The sequence below is a fragment of the Euleptes europaea genome, chromosome 4 (assembly GCF_029931775.1).
Source record: "Euleptes europaea isolate rEulEur1 chromosome 4, rEulEur1.hap1, whole genome shotgun sequence".
Lineage (NCBI taxonomy): Eukaryota > Metazoa > Chordata > Lepidosauria > Squamata > Sphaerodactylidae > Euleptes > Euleptes europaea.
This window is the reverse complement of record NC_079315.1, coordinates 635,016-649,837: the sequence shown is the minus strand read 5'-3', so window position 1 is coordinate 649,837 and position 14,822 is coordinate 635,016. Positions and strand designations below refer to the sequence as shown.

The following is a 14,822-nucleotide window of genomic DNA, read 5'->3' as shown; positions in this document are numbered from 1 at the left end:
AAAACTAAGAGTTACAGGAACACACTAGAGGTTATCAGATCCCTAAAAACTCAGACGGTGCATCTAATTAAATTAAAAACCCCTATGATTACTACACACCAAAGCATGAGCCATGTATGCTTCCAATTAAGCAGGCTACCTACACAAGCCATTAAATAATGAAGTCCGGGGCCGGTTATTAACCCTTCTCATCTGCTGTTCAAACACAGGCACAGCAACCCAAAATTACTATTCCTGGATACACAATAAGCACAGTTTGATCAGATACGTTATGACATTAAATATTAGATCCATGCATAAAAGCAGCCCCGGAACTTTTGACAGACAAAGAGCTTGTGAAATAGGAGCAGCGGCCTGACCCAGGAGTTCGGAGGAGGGCTGCGTCTGCCTGAATTCGCTTCCGAAACACGTACCTACGCGAAAACTCGTTCACAATTTTTGTGCGATTATTCAGACATGAAAAAAGTTTGGCGCCGAACGACAGACCTCTACCGTGGCGAGGTCAGGCTCCCTCGCCACGAAGGAACTCCTCTCTGGCGTCTGCTTCTCGTATCAGAAGCGGAGAACGAAAACAAAACAGAAAACAAAACGAGAAAAACTTCGAACCCATGGTAAAAAAAGAAAAGAAAATTCAAGTAAACATGAACCTCCAAGTACTTGGGGAGGGGGAAGAGAGATTTTGTAAACGTATTTTAAAGGGTTTCTTTCACTTTTTCTGTAGCCTTGCAAAGTCTTTTTTTTTTAACGAGGAAAAAAAAGGAATTCTGTATTAGTCCATTTGTATAGAAACAAACTTCTGGGAATTCTGCCGACGCAGGGGTCACCGCCTTCCAAGTCGCTCATGGGAATCTATAATCTGCACCCACCATACCGGCAGATATAAATGGACTGCCCCACCCTTCCCTGTTTATTTAAAGTTCTGTTGCAGAATTTCAGCCATTTTATAGCAGGTGTCTATAAGGGGCCAGCAGGAATCCACAGGACTTTGTTTTGCTCTTGATCCACAGTTGTCATGATCTGAGTGCAAATGGTAGAAAGAGGACCACCTTGGACCACACCTATAAAAAAAAAAGGAGAATCATACATGGCAAATCAATTTTCCCTCCCAGAACAAAACAGAAACTGTATTTATTTATTTATTTCTCTCACAGTGATGTAAGATACTGGACCCTCTTGGCCATCTTCTGGGCATGGAGTAGGGGTCATTGGGGGTGTGTGTGGGAGGTAGTTGTGAATTTCCTGCATTGTGCAGGGGGTTGGACTAGATGACCCTGGTGGTCCCTTCCAACTCTATGATTTTATATATATATATATATATATATATATATATATATATATATATATATATATATATATATATATATATATATATATATTTGTTTGTTTAAGGCCCTATTCACATTACTCTTCTAAACCGGCTGTCATCCGTTGCTGGCCCATTCTGGAATAAAGCGATTCAAAGATGGGTGTTCATACAGCTCATTTCAATCTGTCTATGAGCCATCTCTAAAGCCCTTCTAGCCAGTTCAAACAATGCCACGATTCTTTTCCCTGCCTATTTTGCCGGTGCGTTCTTTTCCGGCTTTTTATTTTTTAACCGTTCTGAGATTTGCATTATATAGCGCTATAGCTTCCTTTTTTGCTTCCTTTTTTGGAGCTTGTACATTTGGTATTAAAGCATTGAATATGCATTGAAATTTTTGATGTATCTTTTATCTTATTTTTCCTCTCCCCTTTTTTCCCTTTCTGTATCCCTCTTATAAAAATAAAAATAAAATAAAATATTTTTGGTGTGTGTCAGCAGTTCTTCAAGATCTCAGCAGAACATGGGGGGGGGGAGAGACCTCTTAATTAGGGTAGCTAGCTCTCGCTAGAAAGACAGCCCCCCCCCAAAAAAAAGGCAGGAGTGATGGAGAAAGACTTGGCATGCAGATGGTTCGCTTAATTAAAAAATGAAAACGGCAGGCGGAATAAAGCAGCTCTGATCTTCTAAAACAACTGTTTTGTGACTGATCCCACCCAAAAGCTATTTTCAGCAGAATCAGGTGACGACGTTTACACATGAAATCTAAATATGGTCCGAGGGGACCCTGTTATAGCACACAATAAACTCTTAGCAGCGGGGCTAAGTTTAGCCTCGAGACTCCAGCCGTAGCAACAAGCCATTATTTACAAATATTAGAACGAGCCACAGAAGACCAGGCCCTTTATGGGCCTACTTAATAAAACAAACGCAGCTGAAATTAGCAATATTTGGGGGGGTGATGGATTTAGAGGATGAAAGAGAGAGCAAACACACATGTTAATGAGAAGCAAAATTAATGATTTAAAAAACATATTCAAGGCAGTCTCAGAAGGCAGCCGTGTTATTCTGCAGCAGAAGAGCTACATTCGAGTCCAGGAGCACCTCAGAGACCAAAAACATTTTTGGGGTATGAGCGTTTGAGAGTCAAAGCTCCCTTCATCAGGAATCAGGGCTTTGACTCTCAAAAAGCTTGTACCCCAAAAATCTTGTTAGTCTCTGCGGTGCTCCTGGACTCAAATCTAGATATTCAAAGCAGATTCTCAGGACGAAGGTAAAAAAAATAAAAATGCATGGTATGGAGAGAGTGGGGCAGGGAAAAGCTTTTCTCCCTCTCTCATAATACTAGAATGTGGGGTCATCTGCTGAAGCTGGAGGGTGAGATTCGAAACAGACAAAAGGAAGTATTTCTTCACACAACGCATAGTTAAACTGTGGAACTCCCTGCCCCAGGATGTGGTGATGGCTGCCAACTTGGAAGGCTTGAAGAGAGGAGAGGACATGTTCATGGAGGAGAGGGGTATCCATGGCTACTAGTCTAAAATGGATTCTAGTCATGATGCACACCTGTTCTCTCCAGGATCAGAGGAGCATGCCCTATTATTTTGGGTGCGGTGGAACACAGGCAGGATAAATGCTGCTGCAGTTGTCTTGTTTGTGGGCTTCCTAGAGGCACCTGGTTTGCCAATGTGTGAACGGACTGCTGGACTGGATGGGCCTTTTGTCTGGTCCAGCAGGGCTTTCCTTATGTTCTTAAGTGCTACCACTGAAATGCATAAGTGATTGTGCAGGTGGGCTGATGGGATTCCCTTGAAATGCCCCAAAGCACTCAAAAGCAAACGTTTCCCCGTTATCATGCAGGAAATCTTTGGACACAACCCTGTTCCCACTCAAAAGTGATTTGAACTCATAATATATCCAACTGTCAAGAAGATCCTCTACACAGCTTCTGGTTGATAAGAGACAAAAATATTTTAAGGAGGGAAAAATGTTTAAGAACATGTCAAGGAGAACACCGAAGAGCCAGATGCAAACTTTCCCAATTTGCTCTGGCTTCTTTCATCATAATAAAATACGAACCTGTAAAGTACTTGCTGTACTCCTGTTCTATTTTCTGAGCAGTCTCAAACTGTTCTTTGGAATGTTTCTGGGTAACTTTGTCCCGCAGAAAGATTGGGTCTTTTTGCTCCCTGTAAACACACAAAACATATTTTAAGGGCCTTGACGTTTTAAGGGCCAACTTTTCCAGCAAAACTGAGATAGACAGCAGGAAACAGAACACATTTGCATCCCAGCCTGATTTTTCTACTGACGCAACCATGCGCAAAGGGCGCCATCTGCTGTATGGCATAGAAAGGCCACTCCTGATGGGTGGTGCAGAATCATAGAACCATGAATCATAGAATCATGGAGTTGGAAGGGACCACCAGGGTCATCTACTCCAACCCCCTGCACAATGCAGGAAATTCACAACTACCTCCCCCCCACACCCCCAATGATCCCTACTCCATGCCCAGAAGATGGCCGAAATGCCCTCCCTCTTATCATCTGCCTAAGGTCACAGAATCAGCATTGCCGACAGATGGCCATCTAGCCTCTACTTAAAAACCTCCAGGGAAGGAGAGCTCACCACCTCCCGAGGAAGCCTATTCCACTGAGGAACCGCTCTGACCGTTAGAAAATTCCTCCTAATGTCTAGACGGAAACTCTTTTGATTTAATTTCAACCCGTTGGTTCTGGTCCGACCTTCTGGGGCAACAGAAAACAACTCTGCACCCTCTTCTATGTGACAGCCCTTCAAGTACTTGAAGATGGCTATCATGTCCCCTCTCAGTCTTCTCCTCTCCAGGCTAAACATACCCACCTCTTTCAACTTTTCCTCATAGGATTTGGTCTCCAGACCCCTCCCCATCTTCGTTGCCCTCCTCTGGACATGTTCCAGGTTGTCTACATCCTTCTTAAATTGTGGTGCCCAAAACTGAGCACAGTACTGAACCAGCCACAGTTAATCCTTTGGGTTGTTCTACTTGAGAAGGCATTCTGCTTTCAGCAAAAGGAAAGCAAGCCGGGCCAATCCGATCAAGCGCGGCAAAGCAAATGGTTCTGACTCCGCTGTGTTTGGCTGTCCAGCCTTCCTTCACATTGTGCTCTTCTCTGCTAAGTTTATTTTTAGAATCACAAAGTGCAAAACGTCTATTACAAAAAGAAGGGATAGAAGGTCATAGGATCCCAGCTTCCCACCCTGCCTCACTGTGATCCTGAGCCTAAGCTTGCCCCCTTCCTAGGGTTGCCAGCTCCAGGTTGGGAAATACCTGGAGATTTTGGGGGTGGAGCCTGAGGAGGGCGGGGTTTGGAGAGGGCAGGGACTTTTATGCTTTTCTACCCAGTCAGGGTCCACAAAGCAAGCAAAAATAAAAACTTCTAAACATTTGAACAATTAAGAACAGTTAAAATGGTAAAATAATTCAATTAAAAGATACCAGCTGGATATTAAGATTTTTTTATTTATTTATTTTTTACAGTGAGAGTAGTTTAGCGGTGGAATCAGCTACCTGGGGAGGTGGGTGAGCCTCCCCCCTCTCCGGCAGCCTTTATGCAGCGGCTGGACAAGCACTCATCAGGGATGCTCTAGGCTGATCCTTCCAACTCTGTGATTCTGGGATTCTATAATTCTATGAGAAGAGAGATCTGTGGGCGCACAGTTCCCACACAGGTGGTCTCAACTCCTTTTTTAAAAAAGCAGGATTGGGCCGGGGAGGGACCTCTAAAACAGCCCATCCCACGTCTGACTCTTACTTGATCTGCTTGGCGTTTTTGTAGCGAATGAAGACGACGATCGGGTAGATGTGGATGCTGTGGAGCCGCTCAATGGCGTGAGGAGCGATATCCAAGAGGCAGTGGCAGTCCTGGCAACAAAACAGCAACAACGGGGACTTGCAGAGCAATTTGTAAAGCATTTGACCGCCAGGAATCCTAACACACCTCCAAACTAGGCCGGTTGTTGTTATCGTCGCAACCGAGCTCCTGGAAGCCATTCTGACTAGTTAACAGCTGTACATCCATCACTTACCATCGCCACGGAGACGTCACTTCCGCCTTCCTGCTCTCTGTGCCAGACCCCTCTTCAAATACTATAGCAACCAAAAAATCTATATTTATTATAGAATCATAGAGTTGGAAGGGATCACCAGGGTCATCTAGTCCAACCCCATGCACAATGCAGGAAAGTCACAACTACCTCCCCCCAACACCCCACACCCCCCAACACCCCCAACACCATGCCCAGAAGATGGCCAAGATGCCCTCCCTCTCATCATCTGCCTAAGGTCGTAGAATCAGCATTGCTGACAGATGGCCATCTAGCCTCTGCTTAAAAACCTCCAGGGAAGGAGAGCTCACCCCCTCCCGAGGAAGCCTGTTCCACTGAGGAACCACTCTGACTGTTAGAAAATTCTTCCTAATGTCTAGATGGAAACCTTTTTGATTTGATTTCAACCCGTTGGTTCTGGTCTGACCTTCTGGGGCAACAGAAAACAACTCGGCACCCTCCTCTATATGACAGCCCTTCAAGTACTTGAAGATGTCCCCTCTCAGCCTTCTCCTCTTCAGGCTAAACATTATGCACAATTGTATTTAAAACCACGGGGCCTAGTATACAGGCTTCTTTCCAAAAGGCTTTCATATGTTTTTTTTTACCTTGTACAACGTACATGTCAGGATGTGTATTATGAAACTGTATGTATGACCACTGAGGAAGGTCTGCAGAAGACCGAAACACGTCTGGTCAGTTTTTGGTCATTTTATGTACTAACTTCAACTGTTATTGTGTTGGTATTATATGTTCCTATGTTTGTGCTCTTTAGGAAGCCTGTATTCTAGGCCCCATGTTTTAAAATACAATTGTGCACAATATATAATAAATATAGATTTATTGGTTGCTATATTACATATTGTTTAGCTCAACCCTTTTGGTTTCTATTGACTTTTAGGTTGAGTTTCTTTGTTCTCCTTTTTCTCCAGTTGTCCTTCAGATTCAGATTTATTATTAATACAGCATAGGCCAGTAGAACACATGTGTCATTTAACCAGTTGTCCCTCTTAAAGTACCCCATTTAAACTTCTCCTGCTGATAATCAAAGGTTTTCTACTCTTTTTTCCTCCCGGTTCTTCTCCTCGCTCTCTTTTCTCCTCAGGTGTCCTGATTCCCTCCCCCCCCCTTGCCCGAACCCTAATTTACACCTCCCGCCCCCTGGCAGTGCGGGCTCTCTCTTCTGAGGGGCTCCTGCTCACCACTGGACCGCTCTTATTTCCTTGCATCCGGCTGGTCCCTTCTGCTGGCGCATTTAAATGGAGGTTAAAATCTCGATCCCCTGCTGGTTCAGCTCCCATCCCGCTCACAGATGAGCCAATCTTCAGAGCTGAATGTTCACCAGACTGTTCATTTGTGTCTGAACAGCTGGAACCTCTTAAGACTCTGGACAAAAGACGGCCGGGTGTACACAATTGCATTTGCTTATGCATGCGTCTTCCCGTTAAACACAACGGCAGGAGATCTACTTTTATTTATTTTCCTCATACCACCACCTTCCTTCTCAACGGGGACCTGCAGTGGATAGCATCACTTTCCTCTCCTCTATTTTTACCCTCACAACAACCCTGTGAGATATTTTCAAACCCTGCACACACACACACTACTCCCCTCCCATGCTGTAATGTTCCAAATGCTTTGGGCACACCAGTTCAGCTCAGTTTCAATACTGGTGCTACGCTGGGAGAAAAGGTCTCTACAAAACCCAATAGCACGCTGGCTAATCTCTAATAAATGTCATAATCTCTAGTCTCAATTAAATTCAAAAAAGGTTACTGGAAACATAACTATAATGACATATGAATAACAAAAACCAACCAATGGTAAGTGCCCTAATTGGGCAAAATACGTCTCCATGGGTCCAAAATCCACAAATGGCAACAAGGAGTGGAGTCCACTGCTTAGGAAGATGCCCTGCTTCTTCTAATGAACTTTCTTATTCTCTTTTGCCCACAGGTATATGATCCCGTGGTTTCAGCTTTAGATCAGTAAATGCCCAACTTAGGATCAATCTCAGGAGGCAACGTGTTAAACTTTTGTTTTATTATAACACATATAAGAGTAATGGACCCCTTTTGATTGTTGAAGCCTTAGGAGATAAGTGATATCTGGAAATTTTACATCCCTGTCTTGAACACGAGCCTTAGTTCTTACTTGACCATCTCAGCAACTACATGCTGACTCGGCTTGAGATGTAAAGAACATGGAAGAAGGAAAGTTATGCAGAAATAGTTTTCTGCTTCTTCCAGAGGGTCGCCGTGTCAGTCAGCAGTAGAACCACTAGATTCGCGCCCCGGAGCAACTCAGAGACCAACAAGATTTTCAGGGTATGAGATTTCAAGAGTCTGAGGAAGGGAGCTTTCACTCTCGAAAGCTTCTATCCCCAAAAACCACGTTGGTCTCTCGGGTGCTACTGGTTCTCCGTTGGCACACCTCTGATACCTGGCTCCCCCTCCGAAGAGTTCAGAGGAGCGCATAAAAGGCACCCGGGCAGCCTCTTGTGTAAGAAGCCCATAGGATCCTGCCTGCTTAGCTTCGGCAGGAGAAAAGCAGCCCGGGTCCCCCTTTTTGACAGAGAAAAATCCCCAAGGATAAAAGCCACCCTGAAAAGAGGCACACCTTCTCTGTTATCTCCTTTATCGAGGCAACTGTCGTCACGTCGAAGTGCCCGCTCCTGCGCTTGTAGTCTATGAACAGGCAGTCTTTCACTCCCCGCTCGATGGCTTGTTGGGAGGCCTTCATCACCTCTGTTGAAGAAGGACAAAAACAAAGCAACCTTTTATTTGATTTTTAAATGGAAATTAATTTAGAAGGAAGTCAGTACACAGATGCTTTCCACCCTCCACCTTTTTTTCTTTTTGGAAAGCGCAGTATCGTTTAAACCAGGGCTTCTTAAACTTTTTCCACTCGCGACCCCTTTTCACCTGAGAAATTTTTACGCAACCTTGGGTATAGAGGTATATGAACACATGAACACATGAAGCTGCCTTACACTGAATCAGATCCTTGATCCATCAAGGACAGTACTGTCTACTCAAACTGGCAGCAGCTCTCCAGGGTCTCAGGCAGAAAAGGGTCTTTCACATCAACCTACCTGCCTAGTCCCTTTAACAGGAGATGCCGGGGATTGAACCTGGGACCTTCTGCATGCCAAGCAGATGCTCTACCACAGAGCCACAGCCCCTCCCATGAACACATGAAGCTGCCTTACACTGAATCAGACCCTTGGTTCATCAAGGTCAGTATTGTCTACTCTGACCAGCAGCGGCTCTCCAGGGTCTCAGGCAGAAAAGGGTCTTTCACATCACTCACCCACCCAGTCCCTTTAACTTGAGACACCAGGGATTGAACCTGGGACCTTCTGCATGCAAAGCAGAGGCTCTGCCACTGAGCCACAGCCACTCCCAAATATAAAATAGGTATATAAATCAAACATTTACTGATAATAAATCATAAAGAAATTTACTTTAAAACAATTATTTGGTATACATATAATTTTACCATTTAATGTTGCTGAATTTTTCACGACCCCCACATTCAGTTATGTAACCATGTGGGTCATGACCCACAGTTTAAGAAGCTTTGGTTTAAACCAGTTAAATGCTATTGTTTGCCCTTTGTGGACATTTTTTTAAAAGCGTATTCGGATCATCCAGGAACCCAGGCTTCTTCCTGCTAAGACGGTGAGACACAGCCTGCCTGCGTACTCTCCAGAGGAAGGGGAGGGGCTTGAACAGGTCTAGAGCCCACCACTCTTAACCACACCACCACGCTGGTAACACAGAAATTGAGGGGCTTAAAAAAACAAAAACACCAGTTGCTGGAGAGATGCACCACAAAATGCACCACTTGCTGTGCATTTTCTCTTTCATAAATTACAGTCTGAGAGCTGGAGAAATGTGGCCTCCGCAGAACAGAAATGCTCTCCGGGGCAAAGATGGTGCCCCACACACATAACCAACCACCATGTTCCTGCTGCCCCGCCTGGATGTCCCTTTGTGGCTGGACGACGCTCTGGCACAAGCACGCTTACCAAGAGGACACCTGCAAAATTTCCCTGGAGATTCCTTCACCAGCATGTCCTTCACAGCGTCGGTTAAGGGCCCGAGGATAAGCACGGGCCGCGGAGAGGCGCAGTCCACCTTCTGGACTCTCTGATAAGCCAAACTGACCGCATCTGGAAAGAGGAAGGCGGAGGAAGGGCGCTCAGTGCTAAAGTTTCTGGAAGACAAGGACACCCAGCAGCAGCAGACGTGCCCCAGGCTTCGCACTTCCGGGGTGGGAAACTGACTTTTGAATTCTGTAACAGTATAAAGCGTCTTTTAAAAAACGAACCTGCAAACATATATTTGGGTGCAGATCCTACCCTTATCTCATACCAATCCACTGAGTAAATTTCCTCCAATTTCTGTGGCTCTTCCATGGGGAAAAAAGTCACTGATGTTGCAGGGGGGGCTTCTTTGAGGGTGACGGGATCCACCCCGTTGAGATTTTAAAAAGCGGCAAGCGGTTTCATACCCTGTGAGTCAAAACCTTTGCTTCTCGGCACAGAAAAATCAATATCAGGAATTAGGACAGAAACAATTTTGTTAGGGTTCTGCAGACTGGTGTGTAAGGCAAGGAAGGCCAAATTCCAGCTCTTAATGGGGACTCATGATTTTACTAAATAGTGTTTTAAGGATATTATTTGTATTCGTTTATTGTATCCGTTTATTAATGTATATTATTGAATTTTAACTATTAGTATTCGTTTTCAGGTTTATATTCTTTGGATGTTGGAAGCAGCATGACTGTTGTAGATCTCTGAATTTTATATGGAACTGGTCAATTCACCATAATAAAATACTGACTGACTGACAATTTTGTTAGGTATACCAGGACTATGTTCAACATTCAGTCCTAACTTTGTAGCAGGAAGAGTTTAAGGCAGCTTGATTTGTTGACTTGAGGAACTGGTTGGGTTGGCTACTGTGTGAACAGACTGCTGGACTTGATGGACCTTGGTCTGATCCAGCAGGGCCTTTCTTATGTTCTTATTCTTTTAAAATATGTATTTGATTTTATCCAAGTATTCCACTCATGATGGCTTCCACGTACAGGGTACATATTGACTCCTGGTGTCTGTTCGCCTGAATGTTTACAGTATGTTGAAACATACCCACTCTCTTTGGGCACGATCCACTGGGAATTTCTTCTGTAAAAGCCAGTCATGTAAGAGAAAACCAGCTGGTACCAACAGGGATAGTAAAAAGACTTCCCCGGGATCTTTGTAAGAGCATCCGCATGAATTTATGTGCATGTGAATATTATGAACGAGGAAACGATCACACTATTTTCCAGTACTTGCTACTTTTAGAGCTGATCTACAGGACAAGAAAACACACGACAAAATGCAGCCAGGAAGCAGCGTGGCTAAAGATTCCCTCTGTCCAGAGAGGAAAACTAGCATATCAAGAAGAATATATGAATAGAGAATTTGGGTGGCACAGGGTAGCACCTGTGTCAAGTCTTATTAAAAAACTGTATTTATTCAGGGTACACAATAGATATGATAAAAAACACTAGGCCTGGAATACAGGCCATGTGTAAAATGACCAGTGTAAACTGTTACAGATATATTCCACACAGTTGATGATATACATAATATAAATGACCAATAGACCAGACTCGTTTCCCTCTCTTCGGCCTTCCTTAGTGGTCATATATACAAAACATGATAAATTTTGTTGCTGGTTGGTGTGAGACACATCCAGAAACATTATAACCGATGCTTGTGTGAGCAAGTTACCACGCTTAAAGACCTGTGAACGGTGCTATTACTTTACATCTGGCCGCACAAGATATGAGGGTTTCTAATTTCCGGATATGTGTTTTTAATAACCATGTTTTATATATATGACCACTGAGGAAGGCCAAAACGCGTCTGGTCTATTGGTCATTTATATTATGTATATCATCAACTGTGTGGAATATTTCTGCAACAGTTTACACTGGTGGTTTTATATGTAGCCTGTATTCCAGGCCTAGTGTTTTTTATCATATCTATTGTGCACATTTAATAAATAGATTTATTTTATAAGATTTTATCATTTCCAGCTCAACCTTTGAGGCTCCCTATACTTGCATGGTTGAATTCCCCCCCCCTTTTTTTGTTGGCAATTGTCTCAAACCCAAAGTAAATAAAGTAAGCAGGCCTTTCCCCCTCCAAGCATGAACAATATGATTTTGCTGCACATTCGCTAAATGCAACAGAGTCACTTGCCGTCCAAGAAAGGAATGGAGTCTGTGCTGATGGTATCGAGCGCCTGCAAATCCTTCCCATCTTTGGACCCGCTGCGTTTGTGCTTATGTTTCCTCCTAAAGAATGACCTCCGAGCCGCAGCCGACGAAGTCTTTGTGGAGCTGTTTTCGTCTTTCGCCTCAGACATGCTGTGCCTCCGGTAGAACTCCTGCTCCATCCTGCAAGGAAATGGGTTTGGTAACTGAACTGAAACGGGACAGAGGTGCTTTCCAAACCAATACCAGGGTTGCCTGGTCATGCCCACGCTGCCAGGAGGCAGCTGCGTGACAGAAATGGCACAAGACCTCCCAAGCTGATGTCTTTCTTGGTGCGTGTCCCAAGTGCCAAACCAACAGGCCAAACGATGAACCTCAGCATTCCTCAGGAGACTGCCAAGGGCTCTCCAAGGAAAAGATCAGTCCTGGCAGATAAATGTCCCCGATAGACACCTTGATCACCACTGTTGTCCTTCTCCTCACGGCTCACCCCTTCAGAGGAAGGCCGCGCACATTCTGGAGCCCATTCTCAATTCACTCATGGTGAAAAGCCCTGGCCCTGTGGAGCCCAATGCTTTAGGGTCACCCCACCCCATGAGGCTGCTAAGACGGAGAAGGTGAGAACCAGAAAGCTTAAAAGATGGCTGCCCTCAACTTGTGACTCTCTCGTTATGTCAAGGTCTTAGTTGTAGCCATGGGGCCCAGTTCTGCCTCCTGCTCTTGATCTCCCTGATCCCAATGGAAAAAAAAAACTAATTTAGTGGCTTAAAAGGAAGGAAGGTTGTGCCTTCCTGTGTCCCAATCCAAGGGCCGAAATTAAACGTGGACGTCATCTCTGTCTAAAAATGCCACGGCCATGACCATGACCAGCTATTTATGCAACCGTGTGAATCAAAAACCAAAGAGTCCTTTCCATTTTTAGGAGGTGGGTAACAATCAGCAGCGCTAAAAATGGCCTGATGGAACAGCTTGCTTAATTGAGTGCTATTAAAAAAAAAAAAAAACAGGCCATCTCGCTTGCCCTTTCGCAGTTCCTCTCAACAGCCCACTTTTAGCAATGCTATAAACCCCATCTATAGACGGGAGATTTCATTACATGTATTTGCTGGGGATCTGCCCTCTTTCCAGCTTCTGGGCGTTTTCATCCAGCTGCCAGGCCATCCAGCAGCCGAAGCTCCCCTGCGGCAGGGTGTCATCGACGTACAAGATGTCGTCTTTCTTAAAGCTCAGATCCTGTTCCACTTCTGCGAGCCGGTCATAAAGTGCTCTGCAAAGGTCGACGGACACAACTGGTTACTCCCGGTCAGGGACTTGCAGAGTCTGACTAGCAACCTCCTGGAGTGAGGCAGGTACCGGGACAACATGCGCTCCAGCCTCACAGCCCTCCTCAGGTACAGGGCCAGAAAAACGTTGGTTCCTCAGCACCGGAAGGCTATTATTATTATTTAATTAATTAATTAGATTTCTAACTCCCCCTCCCTGGCCAGGCCCAGGGCGGGTAACAGCAATAAAAACATAAAACATACGTATCAACAGAACAATAAAATATTTACGACAATACAACGGGGCAGCAACAGGGCTCCCACACAGCCCATTTAAATCCTACTGCACTGCCTAGTAAATTATATTTTTGTCCTTCTTATTTCGCTACACCTCTGCATCTACTCTGTCAGCTCTTTCATTCTTAACACTATATTATACTTGGACTTAATTACACGCTGATTAAACTTTGATATTTACTGCTTCTTACATCACGCCTAAATCTGCTATAATACCATATTCTAATCTATATTTTCTAATTGTTTCATTGCTGAATATTAAAATTACATTTGAGCTCCTCGACAGATCTTTTGTTCAGCAGATGAGTCCAGCATTGCCAAATGATGGCAAATCTGACCAATGTTCTTAATTGCCGTTTTTAAGTCTTTGTTTTTAACTCTGTTCTTCGTTTGTTTTAATGATGTGTGTTTGGTGGAAGGTTTGATTTTAACAGTGTTAAAATGCGATTTTTATGTTACCATGCAAGCAATAATAGATAAATTGCTTCAACACACATGACCTCCAAATGTAGGCATTCTGGGACTTTTGGCGGTCTGTTCACATATGCATAATTCAGAATTTATTAATTGTAGAATCAAATGACAAACAACCATTGCAGATTAAATCTCTCTGAACAGAACATCCATACCCCCTGTTGTCAACTCAACCACAACATGTTCTGGTGGCGTTCACTACCTCATTTCGCTACACACTCAGAAGGGCTGAAAAATGAAATGATGCTCAGATGCGTGCAAACCAGCCCTCAGTAGATGATGATTCATATTCTGGTTTGCTGAATGAACTTTAAAAAATACCTGACGTAGAACCCATCTCCAGGTAACTCTTTGATCCTGTTGAATTCCTGTATTCTGTGCTGAGCTTTTATTCTGACGCTTTCTCCCGGCTTCAGCATTTCCAGGTAAGCTTCCTCTGCAGTTTTATTCTGCATGTCCACAGAGCCGTACTGTTCAGAAATTGAACACAAGAGAAACAAAAGGACCGTTGTAGAGTCCAGCATAGAGTAACAACAGAATGTTGGGTTTGAGGGGAGGGGCTGCGGCTCAGTGGTAGAACATCTATTCGGCATGCAGAAGGTCCCAGGTTCTTTCACATCACCTACTGGCCTAGTCCCTTTAACTGGAGATGTCGCGGTTCGGGCCGTTAAGTGCCTACACTCTTAGAAAGGTCCCCTTCCTGAGAAGGGATATGTTATCTTATTCAGCGAGACACCACTAGACCTTGCTGTGTCATCTGTGTCATCTGGAGTCCTTTAAAGACTTCTATTAATATTCTTAACTGATCATTATTAAGATCAGGCATTGTCTATGTACATGCTATGCATGCTCTTTCTAGTTTTAGACAGCAATGCTGAATATATAAATACTATGTGTTAGCTTAAAGCTGTTTACAGTCTCTTTGACTGTGCCAATCTGTGTATGTGCATTGTGCATATCTCACAGAGTACAGAGAGTCTCCTTTCCCTTCTCTGGTCTCTTGCTCTGAGGAGGTTCAGAAGTCCCTCTGTTAAGTAGAGGACGTTCTGACACAATCTCAGAGATCTAGCTATTAGCCCTGTATTCAGGATGCTTCTTAGCATTGGTAAGCCAAATAGGCTTA

The 14,822-nt window shown here is 44.2% G+C and overlaps 1 protein-coding gene across 1 annotated transcript in view; it reads right to left on the bottom strand.

Moving 5' to 3' along the window:
• Window positions 1-924: 924 nt before the first annotated feature.
• The window catches only part of DLG5 (discs large MAGUK scaffold protein 5), a 68,696-nt gene continuing 54,798 nt past the window's right edge, over window positions 925-14,822 (bottom strand). The window contains exons 25-32 of the mRNA XM_056848469.1: window positions 14,021-14,169; window positions 12,763-12,933; window positions 11,653-11,849; window positions 9,424-9,567; window positions 8,010-8,137; window positions 5,099-5,208; window positions 3,383-3,492; window positions 925-1,058 (exon numbers count right to left, since the gene is read on the bottom strand). Of these exons, the coding sequence (XP_056704447.1) occupies window positions 955-1,058; window positions 3,383-3,492; window positions 5,099-5,208; window positions 8,010-8,137; window positions 9,424-9,567; window positions 11,653-11,849; window positions 12,763-12,933; window positions 14,021-14,169 (1,113 nt within the window). The 3' untranslated portion in view covers window positions 925-954. The remainder of the gene's footprint in view (window positions 1,059-3,382; window positions 3,493-5,098; window positions 5,209-8,009; window positions 8,138-9,423; window positions 9,568-11,652; window positions 11,850-12,762; window positions 12,934-14,020; window positions 14,170-14,822) is intronic.